Raw genomic sequence first — 13625 nt, 5'->3', positions numbered from 1 at the left:
GGTGTTTTCTATTCCATCTATTTCATTTGTGTAGTGTCGACAGTCAAGAATAGACTGTATCCTTTCCTTTCCTGACTTATTTCTGGGACATCGATCATATGCTCGGGGAGAGATCCACTCATTTATACTGTTGTTGCATTGTTACTGCTGTGATAGGATTAATGTCCCCATTTGCAATAATTAGTATGTGATTAAGAGAATCATTTTAAAAATCACCTAGTGCTTGTAAAATTAATGCTATTTTAAACTTTTTTTTCAGATTATGAAGGAAAAGCAGGAATGGCTTCTATTACTTTAAAACCAAATAAGTCTCTGGACTTGGAGAAGGTTTATGAACAAGTTGTAACATTCTTACCAGCTTATGCCTGCCCACGATTTTTAAGAATTCAGGTAACTCTACTGTTTGAATTTTAAGAATTCAAGTAATATTACTTAACTAAAGATTCAACTTAACTACAAGACCAGGAATCCAGGAGATGGTTTATTTATAAGATAATATTTTATCTTTTAGATAATATGTGCATTTGATTTATATTAGAAAACCTCAAGAATAATGAAAAGCATTGGGATGCTAATTTATGCCGTATTTGAAGCCTAATTATAGAAGGGAACTTGATGAAATGCTAGGATGTCTTTGTCTTTGTCCTAATTATAGACTTGCTTTCTTCCTCTTCACTCAAGACCTCAGCAATGGTGCAAGCCCAAACTCCATTGTACACAAGCCTTGTGAAGACACTTGGTGCTCTATGCCTAGAACTGTGTTCCACCAGGCTGACATCCAGGTGTCTGAGGATGTGTGCAGAATGGAAAGGCAATTGGCTTTAAGCAATTCTGCTTTTAATTTTTACCCTTGTTCTGTCCAGCCTTCCTCTGGGACTGTATACTTTTAGGGAATTCTCAGTTTATTTGTTTTGAGAGGTGGGCATTCTCTTGTTAGGTTGCTAGAATAAAATACAGTAAAAAGAAGAGTTTGCTCAGCCACTGGATGAATTTGCTCACTCATTTATTCAGCCATTCATGTATTTAATACTGTGTCCCCAAAGCTAGTACTTATCTCTTAACATCCAATCACAAAACTTTTCTGGATACATTCATCATATCACTCTTAGATCCCTAGCGGAACAATCGATAGCATCATATTCATCTTCCAAGCATTTGCTGAGCAATCTTCATGGCCCTGTCATGGCTTGGTCAAAGGGATGCATATCTGAACTCTCATAAATATATATTTCATTTACATAATTTTTAAAATATTCATTTACATAATTTTTAAGAGCTTTCGTACGCATTGTCTCAGATTATTTTCATAGCGGTCCTCTGAAATGCCAAAGGTAAGCAGAAGTATGAAGCAGAATTAATACATTTCGATTGAAATTTTTATTGAGATTGTTGTAGTCATGCTATTGGAAGAAATAACACAGAGAAAGATCCTTAGTGTAGCGATTACTCAATTTCCTCCAGCGGTGTTATTTTTCAAAACTGTTATAACCTGGACATTGATGTTGATACAATCTACCCATCTTATTAAATTTTGTGTTTACCTATGTGTGTGTGTGTGTGTGTGTGTGTGTGTGTATTAAGATCTATACACTCTTATCACCTGTATTGCTTCTTCACCAATGACTACAGCCAAGATATGAACAATTCTGACACCACAGGATGTCTCATGTCTCCCTTTTATAATCACATTCAGTTCTCTCTTGAATTTCCCCATACTACCTTAGAAATAATATATTTTAATTGGGTAGACAGTTGGTAGTTTAAATAATATCTTAAACACATTTCCCCTAGGGCAACTTAAAATTCACTTTCATTAAGAAGAAGAAATATTTTGGCATAGAACTTTTCTAGAAATCTAAGTCAGTCTTACACAAACTTAGAAAATGCTTTAGCATCATTTAACACCTAAAGAAATAGAAATGTGACTGTTACATTTATTATAGTATTTGCTATAGTTAGTACAATGCATCATACTTAGTTGGCAGTAACAATATTTATTTAACAAATGAATTATAATAAATTATCTGATATAAGCAGTACAAAACTTTAAGTCACTTCTGACAAAGTAAATAAAACAACTATCTTATCAAAATCAAAATCTTACCAAAATCCATTCAGCAAAAATTTAAAAAATGATTATTTTTGCTACTAAATTTACAAAAAAATTTTTTCTAAAAGATTTATTTATTCTGGGGGTGGGCAGAGAAAGGGCAAAGGGAGAGAGAGAATCCTCAGGAAGACTCACCCTGGGCCCAGAGCCCTGTGTGGGGCTCCCTCCAAGGACACTGAGATCATGACCTGAGCCAAAATTAAGAGTCAGACACTTGGAGCACTGGGAGTTATACGTAAACAATGAATCTTGGAACACTACATCAGAAACTAATGAGGTACTATATGGCGACTAATATAACATTAAAAAAGAGAGAGAGACTTAACTGCCTGAGCCACCCAGGCACCCTAAATTTACAAAAAAAAAAAAAAAAATTAATGTGATATTACTTAGTATGGGTGGGATGAAATTAAATTGATCCTTTCATTCTGCTTGTGGAAACACAAACTGTTATAACCTCACTAGAAAACAAGTTGGTATATATATAATTAGGCTCTTAGAATTTACATATGTTTTGACTTAGTAATTTCATTTCCAGAAATGTATCCTTAAAAAGTAATCAAAGCTGAACAAATGTTATATATAAAGATGCTCTACAAAATGTTATTTATAGCAGTTAAAAATTTTGATATTCTTTATTAGTTAGAATAAGAATAATGTTAATTAAAATATTATAATTAGATGAGATCTTATTAAACCATTACCTAATAGTTTTTATTACTAAAGAAAAATTACCTTACCTGTAGAAATACACCCAGCGTATTATAGAGCTGGGGTTTTTTGTTTGTTTATTTAGATTTTATTTATTTACATAGTATAGAGAGAGGTGGGGAGAGAGCACAAAAGTGGAGTAGGAAGAAGGGCAGAGGGAGAGAAGCATCCCATGCAGACTCTGTGCTGATTGTGGAGCTGATGGGGCCAGATGCCAGGACCCTGAGACAAAATCAAAGAGTTTGGAGCTCAACCAACTGAGCTACCCAGGTGCCGCTAGAGCTGTGTGTGTGTGTGTGTGTGTGTGTGTGTGTGTGTGTGTGTGTGTGTGTGTGTGTGTTTAAGGCAGAATATCAATTGTATACATACGGGGAGTTTTTAATTTTCTAAAAATGAGAAAAAGAGTATGTGTTTCCACACAGTCAGATCTAATTCTGTGATGACAGTGTTGGGAAGAAGGTGGGATAGAAAGGATGAGATCAGGGAAGGAGGTGCAGAGAGAACTTGAGTCTTGCATTAGTCCAGAAGGATGAATAAAAATGGCTAGGTGACTCATAGAACCTTATAAAGACCTCTCTGTGTCATCTGACTTAAAGCCGGTTACTTCTCCATGCCTGAAGTTGTCACAGAGAGATACACTTTATCTCTTAAATCCCTTAAAGCAGAGAGCTTCTTAAACTTTCTAGATTCATGGCATCTCTAGAGTCTCAGTATTTCCTGGCATTTGGGATTCACCAAATACCTAAATTTTCTTTTTTTCAGTATTTAGGTCAAAAGAAATTCATTAAGTTTTTAGGTCTAACAAATTAATTGCTCTTTGGAAAAATAGTGTATATAAATTGAAAGCTAAAAAATACTCTTATTTTTAGGCAACCACAACTACCAGAGAGATGTAAATTGGGCATTGTACAACTCCTCAAACCTTGGAATTAGATTGGACTGTACAGGGAGAGCCTAATTCCTTGTCCCACATTGATTTGGAGCTGTACTTGCCTTTTATCACAGCAACCACTGAAAACCCTGTTTCACAAAGATATGGCATCGTTGAAAAGAATGTGTCACAAACTAATATTGGAAGTATGAACTACCTTGAGCTAGTAGTTAGCAAGCAGTGACCAACAGATATCACTGGGTTTACCTGGAAAATTTAAAATACACCTTAGAGACACTGGAATTTCACAGAAGTACCACAGAGCACCTCAGTGCACAGTTTGAGAACCCAGGATTTAGATCATCTTTTACTCCTTCTGGTTTTTATAGTATTTGGCCTTATGGAATGGAATGTTCTCTTTCATAGGTTTTATCTTCTTGGTGTCTAATAGCATTTCCTGTACATGTTGTTGTGTTGACAGTGAATTAAAGAAATAAGCCTATGTATTTTAGACGCTTCTATAGTTGGTTGTAATTAGTTTTTGACAATTTTCATAATTCTTCTATATTAAATAAAGTTCAGAGGTAAATCAAGCTAAAAATTCCACTGTTCTAGAGGGCATTTTTTAAAATTTCTGATGTTAAATTATTAGTAGTAAATAGATTGTCACTGAATATAAAAGTGTTATAATTAAATATTACAGTCTATCTTATTATTGACTATTCCGTTTATAGATTTTAGATAATATTAAATGATTCCACTAATCCTGACAATTGCTTTGTAGGAGAAGATGGAAACAACAGGGACATTCAAACTACAGAAGTTTCAATTGATGGAAGAAGGATTTAGTCCATTGAAAATTTCTGACCCACTTTATTTCATGGATAACTTGAAAAAATCTTATGTTCCACTGACCAAAGAACTTTATGATCAAATAGTGTTAGGGAAGGTCAAACTTTAAGAATTTTTACACATGGGATTTTCATGTTTTCTTAGGAGAAGTGAAAGTGTCTGATTCTTTAACACGATATGGGAGGAGGATATTAACATATGCTGTGTTTTCTTAATATGCAACAACTTTTTGCTAAGTAGGAACTTTCATTTGTTTTAGACCATAACAAACTTTAGTTGATTATTTGTTTTATCTATCTGGGGGTTCACTGCATAACTAAATATTTGCTTCAGTCATAAAGATTCTAAATAATCAGTAGTTAAAAATTTAGAAACTTACTACAAATGTACTTTTTACTATTTAAAGTTTCTAGTTTTGAGTAAATGGTTAAATTTTGCTCAAATGTTTTATTCTTATGCACCCTGCCCTATAACTCAATAAAATCATCTTCATTAATATGTGTTTTGAGGTTCTGTTCTGATGTTTTAACTGTAAACTTCTAGTCCAAGGAAGCTGACTGAACTCATGCATACATTCCTGTCTCCCTTATTGAACTCACATTCTGATGATAGAAGAAATACAGAAGTGTTTTACAGCAAACCAAGAAAACCAGTAAGCCCTAAACATTTAGGAATTTTTGGAAGATACATAAACAAGATCAAATTAATGGTAAAATCCAACAGAACTGTAGAAACCACTGGTGATACAGAAAAAGAATGGACTACAATAGAATGTAGGTATTGACACTAAGATAAGAGGCAGAAGAGACTTTGAGTGTGAGCAGGTTTGTGGTTATTAACAGAAATGCATTGCAAGGACAATATAAGACACACAGTTGGACTTCTTCCGGTCTGGAAGCAACAACCTCCAAGGTTTGCTTCAAGCTGGAACCACGTAAATGACTCTCTTGGTAAAGTGAGCTCGCTTCCAGAGGAGGAGGTTGTGGAGCTAGGCTTAAATGGAGCGGAGCGCAACAGGAAGCTTCTTTGCCAATAAACCTAGCTCCCTGTACAAGGAGAAGGAAAGTTAGCTTTGCCTCCTGTTAAAAAGCTTATTTGGGGGAAAGCCTGGGTGTCTCAGTGGTTAAGCGTCTGCCTTTGGCTCAGGCCATGATGCCAGGGTCCTGGGATGGAGCTCTGCATCTGGTTCCCTCCGCAGTGGGGAGTCTGCTTCTCCCTCTCCCCCTGTTCCTTCTCTCTCTTTATGTCTCTCTGTCTCTCTATCTCACTTGCTCATTCTCTTTCTCAAATAAGTAAACAAAACCTTAAAAAAATAAAAGCTTATTTTGGTTGGAAGAGAAGTTGCAGATACAGTGGTTCCTTTTTGTACTTACTAGGAAAACAAGAGTTACAAAATTAAAATATTTTTTAAATGTATAGGTTAAGCCTAGTAGCATAGAAATAAAATGTAAAGCTTTAAGATGGAAAAAATGACAAGATGTAATCAACTTTGCAGAAATAAAAAATTTTAAAAGAAAAAAATTCTTAAGTCAGAATGAATTAAAGTAAGTCTAAGTGTATCCCTTCTCCTGTTAAATATATGAGAATGGATGAATGGTCTTTATTAAAAACTATTAAGTGAATGAATAAATTGGCACTTGATTTTTATATTGGTGATTTGGATTCTTTACCTTTCCCATTAAAAATCTGTTCTGTCTTTATGTACATAGTTTTGATTTATGTGCTTTTTACTGCAATAAATCTGAATGAACATTTTACTACTAACTCATAACTTTTTAAAATTGTTAGAGATGAGAAAATGATGGTGAATTTAGCATACATATCTTACTCCCTTACCTGTAACTTTCCTGTCAAATTCATTATAGTAAAAGACAAAATATCATGAAAACAATAATCCACTAAAAGATGGGGGAATGGAGGGAACAAGAGAGTCTGTCTTCAGTGGATAAAACATTGTCAGAAATTACTGGAAAATAGGAAACACATGAGACCAGGTTTTCAAAGAAACCATAGATGGATGGGGGGGAAAAGCCTCACACTTATACCATTGAAAAACGCTTCAAAGCAAAAGAAACCAACCACATAGAAAACACATCTAAAGACCAAGATGGGTCCTCTGTGTAATTAATTAGGGTAATTAATTGTAGAAAATTGAGATAATGAGTTTCTCTGCCTTTCCCTTGATTATAGAAAATTTCCATCAGTGCACAAAATAACTCATGACATAAAAGAAATAGAAAATAAGATCCCATGACATTCAAAACTTCTTTAAGACAAAAGACACTAAGGATTAAAGTTTTTAAAGAGCTAGAAACTAAGAGAGAATGTCTAGAAACCTGGGGAAGGAAGTTGCCCACATTTATTATATATTAAGAACATTTTCACAAAAAAGGGGGGGGGAGGCAAAAGGAAGAGAAGATGAATTCTCTTCCAAAGGAGAAAGAATATAAAAAAAAAAAAAATGGAACCCCTACCAAGATCCAAGTTTACTAGGACAAAAGCAGGGGGCAAGGAGGTTTTCTGATTTTAATTTCTAAGAAATGAAATCCTCAAGAAAATGTAGATAAGAGAGGTTCTAGAATCTAGATTAGAAAGTCTCTGGTCTTAGAGTCACAGAGACTTATGAGAAGTCATGAGGCTAATTCAGAAACAGAATGGTCCCCATGACTTTGACTTTAGCAGGAAATTAATGAGAAGGACATTTGGCTTCTAGAGGGCTAGGTGCTAGAATAGGGGCATCTCCGTGGCTAACTGCATGGATCTTTGACTGCGAACCAAATAAAACTGACTTTTCCAGAGAGAACTGCATGGTGGGTAACCCAATGCCCCCCTCCTCTCCAGTATCCACAGCACATTCCCAAGGATGTAGACCCAAATTTGAGGGAAATGATAGAAGAGAAGCCAAAATAGCTTGAAATTAAGTGCTTCCATCTTGCCCTTCAAAATGGAAATTAGATTAATTCTGGTTCAAACTGAAATTCAGTTTCTTAACTTCTAATTCTTGACATGGATGAAAAATTGCAGTAAAGGATCTCTACAAATAATCTCAGAATTGTCATTGATTGTGTTTCTTAGGGTCTTCTAGTAGGATTCATGATGCAATTCTCTTAGAACTGGTAGATATTTTACTTCTTTCTACCTATTTATGAATTGGGGCCAGAATAGAAAGAGCAGCCAAGGGATTACTTTGCTTCCATAGGCATGATGCATGGGAACAAAGGACCCATACCGGTAATGGGTGGGTCAAAGACAGGCTTATGCTGACATTAAGCCGCCAGATTTGGGAATGGAATTAGCTAAATCATTGACTGTCTTTTTGTTTTGTTTTGTTTTGTTTTGTTTTGGTTTGGTTTGGTTTGCCTGTCTTTTTTTACAATGACTCTTCTTTATGCTATTTCTTGAATGTACTATTATCTGTAAGTGAACCTCTGGGCCAAAAAAATGCCATTTTCCACAGGCATATGTTTTATAAATTGTCAATGACATAATGGAAAAGTAAAGCAAATTCTCCATTTATTAAGAGCTGCAGTATTGAAACTAGATATATTTTCATGCAAATGAGCTACAAATATTGAAGATAATATGTGAAAGCTTATGCCACAAAAGCAGTAACATAGGGACAGATTTCTGTCAGAGTAAGTTTAGCAAACAAAAAGGCAATTCTTTCTTGATGTTGCCAAGAAAACCAGTAAGGGAAAAATAGAAACTAATTGGTTTATATCAAAGATAACGGTTAAATCTACTTCTGTGAATCCTGCACTAATCAAATATTTTGGTGATTGTTAGGCAAGCCAAACCATTATGTTTATTTTTTTTTTTGAGAGTTTTAAATTTTATTTTTTTTTTAAACATATAATATCTTTTTATCCCCAGGGGTACAGGTCTGTGAATCGCCAGGTTTACACACTTCACAGCACTCACCATAGCACATACCCTCCCCAATGTCCATAATCCCACCCCCCCAACCCCCCTCCCCCCATTAACCCTCAGTTTGTTTTGTGAGATTAAGAGTCAATTATGGTTTGTCTCCCTCCCAATCCCATCTTGTTTCATTTATTCTTCTCCTACCCCCTTAACCCCCCATGTTGCATCTCCTCTCCCTCATATCAGGGAGATCATATGATAGTTGTCTTTCTCCGATTGACTTATTTCGCTAAGCATGATACCCTCTAGTTCCATCCACGTCGTCGCAAATGGCAAGATTTCATTTCTTTTGATGGCTGCATAGTATTCCATTGTGTATATATACCACATCTTCTTTATCCATTCGTCTGTTGATGGACATCTAGGTTCTTTCCATACTTTGGCTATTGTAGACATTGCTGCTATAAACATTCGGGTGCACGTGCCCCTTCGGATCACTACGTTTGTATCTTTAGGGTAAATACCCAGCAGTGCAATTGCTGGGTCATAGGGTAGTTCTATTTTCAACATTTTGAGGAACCTCCATGCTGTTTTCCAGAGGGGTTGCACCAGCTTGCATTCCCACCAACAGTGTAGGAGGGTTCCCCTTTCTCCGCATCCTCGCCAGCATCTGTCATTTCCTGACTTGTTAATTTTAGCCATTCTGACTGGTGTGAGGTGGTATCTCATTGTGGTTTTGATTTGTATTTCCCTGATGCCGAGTGATGTGGAGCACTTTTTCATGTGTCTGTTGGCCATCTGGATGTCTTCTTTGCAGAAATGTCTGTTCATGTCCTCCGCCCATTTCTTGATTGGATTATTTGTTCTTTGGGTGTTGAGTTTGCTAAGTTCTTTATAGATTTTGGACACTAGCCCTTTATCTGATATGTCATTTGCAAATATCTTCTCCCATTCTGTCAGTTGTCTTTTGGTTTTGTTAACTGTTTCCTTTGCTGTGCAAAAGCTTTTGATCTTGATAAAATCCCAATAGTTCATTTTTGCCCTTGCTTCCCTTGCCTTTGGCGATGTTCCTAGGAAGATGTTGCTGCGGCTGAGGTCGAAGAGGTTGCTGCCTGTGTTCTCCTCAAGGATTTTGATGGATTCCTTTCTCACATTGAGATCCTTCATCCATTTTGAGTCTATTTTCGTGTGTGGTGTAAGGAAATGATCCAATTTCATTTTTCTGCCTGTGGCTGTCCAATTTTCCCAACACCATTTATTGAAGAGGCTGTCTTTTTTCCATTGGACATTCTTTCCTGCTTTGTTGAAGATTAGTTGACCATAGAGTTGAGGGTCTATTTCTGGGCTCTCTATTCTGTTCCATTGATCTATGTGTCTGTTTTTGTGCCAGTACCATGCTGTCTTGATGATGACAGCTTTGTAATAGAGCTTGAAGTCCGGAATTGTGATGCCACCAACTTTGGCTTTCTTTTTCAATATTGCTTTGGCTATTCGAGGTCTTTTCTGGTTCCATATAAATTTTAGGATTATTTGTTCCATTTCTTTGAAAAAAATGGATGGTACTTTGATAGGAATTGCATTAAATGTGTAGATTGCTTTAGGTAGCATAGACATTTTCACAATATTTATTCTTCCAATCCAGGAGCATGGAACATTTTTCCATTTCTTTGTGTCTTCCTCAATTTCTTTCATGAGTACTTTATAGTTTTCTGTGTATAGATTCTTAGTCTCTTTGGTTAGGTTTATTCCTAGGTATCTTATAGTTTTGGGTGCAATTGTAAATGGGATTGACTCCTTAATTTCTCTTTCTTCTGTCTTGTTGTTGGTGTAGAGAAATGCAACTGATTTCTGTGCATTGATTTTATATCCTGACACTTTACTGAATTCCTGTACAAGTTCTAGCAGTTTTGGAGTGGAGTCTTTTGGGTTTTCCACATATAGTATCATATCATCTGCGAAGAGTGATAGTTTGACTTCTTCTTTGCCAATTTGGATGCCTTTAATTTCCTTTTGTTGTCTGATTGCTGAGGCTAGGACTTCTAGTACTATGTTGAATAGCAGTGGTGATAACGGACATCCCTGCCGTGTTCCCGACCTTAGCGGAAAAGCTTTCAGTTTTTCTCCATTGAGAATGATATTTGCGGTGGGTTTTTCATAGATGGCTTTGATAATATTGAGGTATGTGCCCTCTATCCCTACACTTTGAAGAGTTTTGATCAGGAAGGGATGCTGTACTTTGTCAAATGCTTTTTCAGCATCTATGGAGAGTATCATATGGTTCTTGTTCTTTCTTTTATTAATGTGTTGTATCACATTGATTGATTTGCGGATGTTGAACCCACCTTGCAGCCCTGGAATAAATCCCACTTGGTCGTGGTGAATAATCCTTTTAATGTACTGTTGAATCCTATTGGCTAGTATTTTGGTGAGAATTTTTGCATCTGTGTTCATCAAGGATATTGGTCTGTAGTTCTCTTTTTTGATGGGATCCTTGTCTGGTTTTGGGATCAAGGTGATGCTGGCCTCATAAAATGAGTTTGGAAGTTTTCCTTCCATTTCTATTTTTTGGAACAGTTTCAGGAGAATAGGAATTAGTTCTTCTTTAAATGTTTGGTAGAATTCCCCCGGGAAGCCATCTGGCCCTGGGCTTTTGTTTGTTTGGAGATTTTTGATGACTGTTTCAATCTCCTTCCTGGTTATGGGTCTGTTCAGGCTTTCTATTTCTTCCTGGTTCAGTTGTGGTAGTTTATATGTCTCTAGGAATGCATCCATTTCTTCCAGATTGTCACATTTGTTGGCGTAGAGTTGCTCATAGTATGTTCTTATAATTGTCTGTATTTCTTTGGTGTTGGTTGTGATCTCTCCCCTTTCATTCATGATTTTATTTATTTGGGTCCTTTCTCTTTTCTTTTTGATAAGTCTGGCCAGGGGTTTATCGATCTTATTAATTCTTTCAAAGAACCAGCTCCTAGTTTCATTGATTTGTTCTATTGTTTTTTTGGTTTCTATTTCATTGATTTCTGCTCTGATCTTTATGATTTCTCTTCTCCTGCTGGGTTTAGGGTTTCTTTCTTGTTCTTTCTCCAGCTCTTTTAGGTGTAGGGTTAGGTTGTGTACCTGAGACCTTTCTTGTTTCTTGAGAAAGGCTTGTACCGCTATATATTTTCCTCTCAGGACTGCCTTTGTTGTGTCCCACAGATTCTGAACCGTTGTGTTTTCATTATCATTTGTTTCCATGAATTTTTTCAATTCTTCTTTAATTTCCTGGTTGACCCATTCATTCTTTAGAAGGATGCTGTTTAGTCTCCATGTATTTTGGTTCTTTCCAAATTTCCTCTTGTGATTGAGTTCTAGCTTCAGAGCATTGTGGTCTGAAAATATGCAGGGAATGATTCCAATCTTTTGATAACGGTTGAGACCTGATTTAGGACCGAGAATGTGGTCTATTCTGGAGAATGTTCCATGTGCACTAGAGAAGAATGTGTATTCTGTTGCTTTGGGATGAAATGTTCTGAATATATCTGTGATGTCCATCTGGTCCAGTGTGTCATTTAAGGCCTTTATTTCCTTGTTGATCTTTTGCTTGGATGATCTGTCCATTTCAGTGAGGGGAGTGTTAAAGTCCCCTACTATTATTGTATTATTGTCGATGTGTTTCTTTGATTTTGTTATTAATTGGTTTATATAGTTGGCTGCTCCCATGTTAGGGGCATAGATATTTAAAATTGTTAGATCTTCTTGTTGGACAGTTCCTTTGAGTATGATATAGTGTCCTTCCTCATCTCTTATTATAGTCTTTGGCTTAAAATCTAATTGATCTGATATAAGGATTGCCACTCCTGCTTTTTTCTGATGTCCATTAGCATGGTAAATTCTTTTCCACCCCCTCACTTTAAATCTGGAGGTGTCTTCGGGTTTAAGATGAGTTTCTTGTAGGCAACATATAGATGGGTTTTGTTTTTTTATCCATTCTGATACCCTGTGTCTTTTGATTGGGGCATTTAGCCCATTCACATTCAGGGTAAGTATTGAGAGATATGAATTTAGTGCCATTGTATTGCCTGTAAGGTGACTGTTATTGTATATTGTCTCTGTTCCTTTCTGATCTACTACTTTTAGGGTCTCTCTTTGCTTAGAGGACCCCTTTCAATATTTCCTGTAGAGCTGGTTTGGTATTTGCAAATTCTTTCAGTTTTTGTTTGTCCTGGAAGCTTTTAATCTCTCCTTCTATTTTCAATGATAGCCTAGCTGGATATAGTATTCTTGGCTGCATGTTTTTCTCGTTTAGTACTCTGAATATATCATGCCAGCTCTTTCTGGCCTGCCAGGTCTCTGTGGATAAGTCTGCTTATCTAATAAGTCTGCCAATCTAATATTTTTACCATTGTACGTTACAGACTTCTTTTCCCAGGCTGCTTTCAGGATCTTCTCTTTGTCACTAAGTCTTGTAAATTTTACTATTAGGTGACGGGGTGTGGACCTATTCTTATTGATTTTGAGGGGGGTTCTCTGAATCTCCTGGATTTTGATGCTTGTTCCCTTTGCCATATTGGGGAAATTCTCTCCAATAATTCTCTCCAATATACCTTCTGCTCCCCTCTCTGTTTCCTCTTCTTCTGGAATCCCAATTATTCTAATGTTGTTTCGTCTTATGGTGTCACTTATCTCTCGAATTCTCCCCTCGTGGTCCAGTAGCTGTTTGTCCCTCTTTTGCTCAGCTTCTTTATTCTCTGTCATTTGGTCTTCTATATCGCTAATTCTTTCTTCTGCCTCATTTATCCTAGCAGTGAGAGCCTCCATTTTTGATTGCACCTCATTAATAGCTTTTTTTATTTCAACTTGGTTAGATTTTAGTTCTTTTATTTCTCCAGAAAGGGCTTTTATATCTCCCGATAGGGTTTCTCTAATATCTTCCATGCCTTTTTCGAGCCTGGCTAGAACCTTGAGAATCATCATCCTGAACTCTAGATCTGACATATTACCAATGTCTGTATTGATTAGGTCCTTAGCCTTTGGTACTGCCTCTTGTTCTTTTTTTTGTGGTGAATTTTTCCGCCTTGTCATTTTGTCCAGAGAAGAGTATATGAAGGAGCAAGTAAAATACTAAAAGGGTGGCAACAACCCCAGGAAAATATGCTTTAGCCAAATCAGAAGAGATCCCAAATCGTGAGGGGGAGAAAGGGGATAAAAAGAGGTTCAGAAAGAAGAAAAAAAAAA

At 36.3% G+C, this 13625-nt stretch overlaps 1 protein-coding gene across 1 annotated transcript in view; it reads left to right on the top strand.

Annotated features, from left to right (window-relative positions):
• The window catches only part of LOC111141247 (solute carrier family 27 member 6), a 69421-nt gene extending 64406 nt beyond the window's left edge, over positions 1–5015 (top strand). The window contains exons 9-10 of the mRNA XM_022493680.1: positions 260–390; positions 4477–5015. Of these exons, the coding sequence (XP_022349388.1) occupies positions 260–390; positions 4477–4653 (308 nt within the window). The 3' untranslated portion in view covers positions 4654–5015. The remainder of the gene's footprint in view (positions 1–259; positions 391–4476) is intronic.
• The last annotated feature ends 8610 nt before the right edge of the window (positions 5016–13625 follow it).

The sequence above is a fragment of the Enhydra lutris genome, unplaced genomic scaffold (genome assembly GCF_002288905.1).
Source record: "Enhydra lutris kenyoni isolate GAN:26980312 unplaced genomic scaffold, ASM228890v2 scaffoldscaffold5, whole genome shotgun sequence".
NCBI classification, from domain to species: Eukaryota; Metazoa; Chordata; class Mammalia; order Carnivora; family Mustelidae; genus Enhydra; species Enhydra lutris.
Note: the sequence above shows the minus strand (reverse complement) of the source record. Positions and strands in the feature narration are given on the sequence as shown.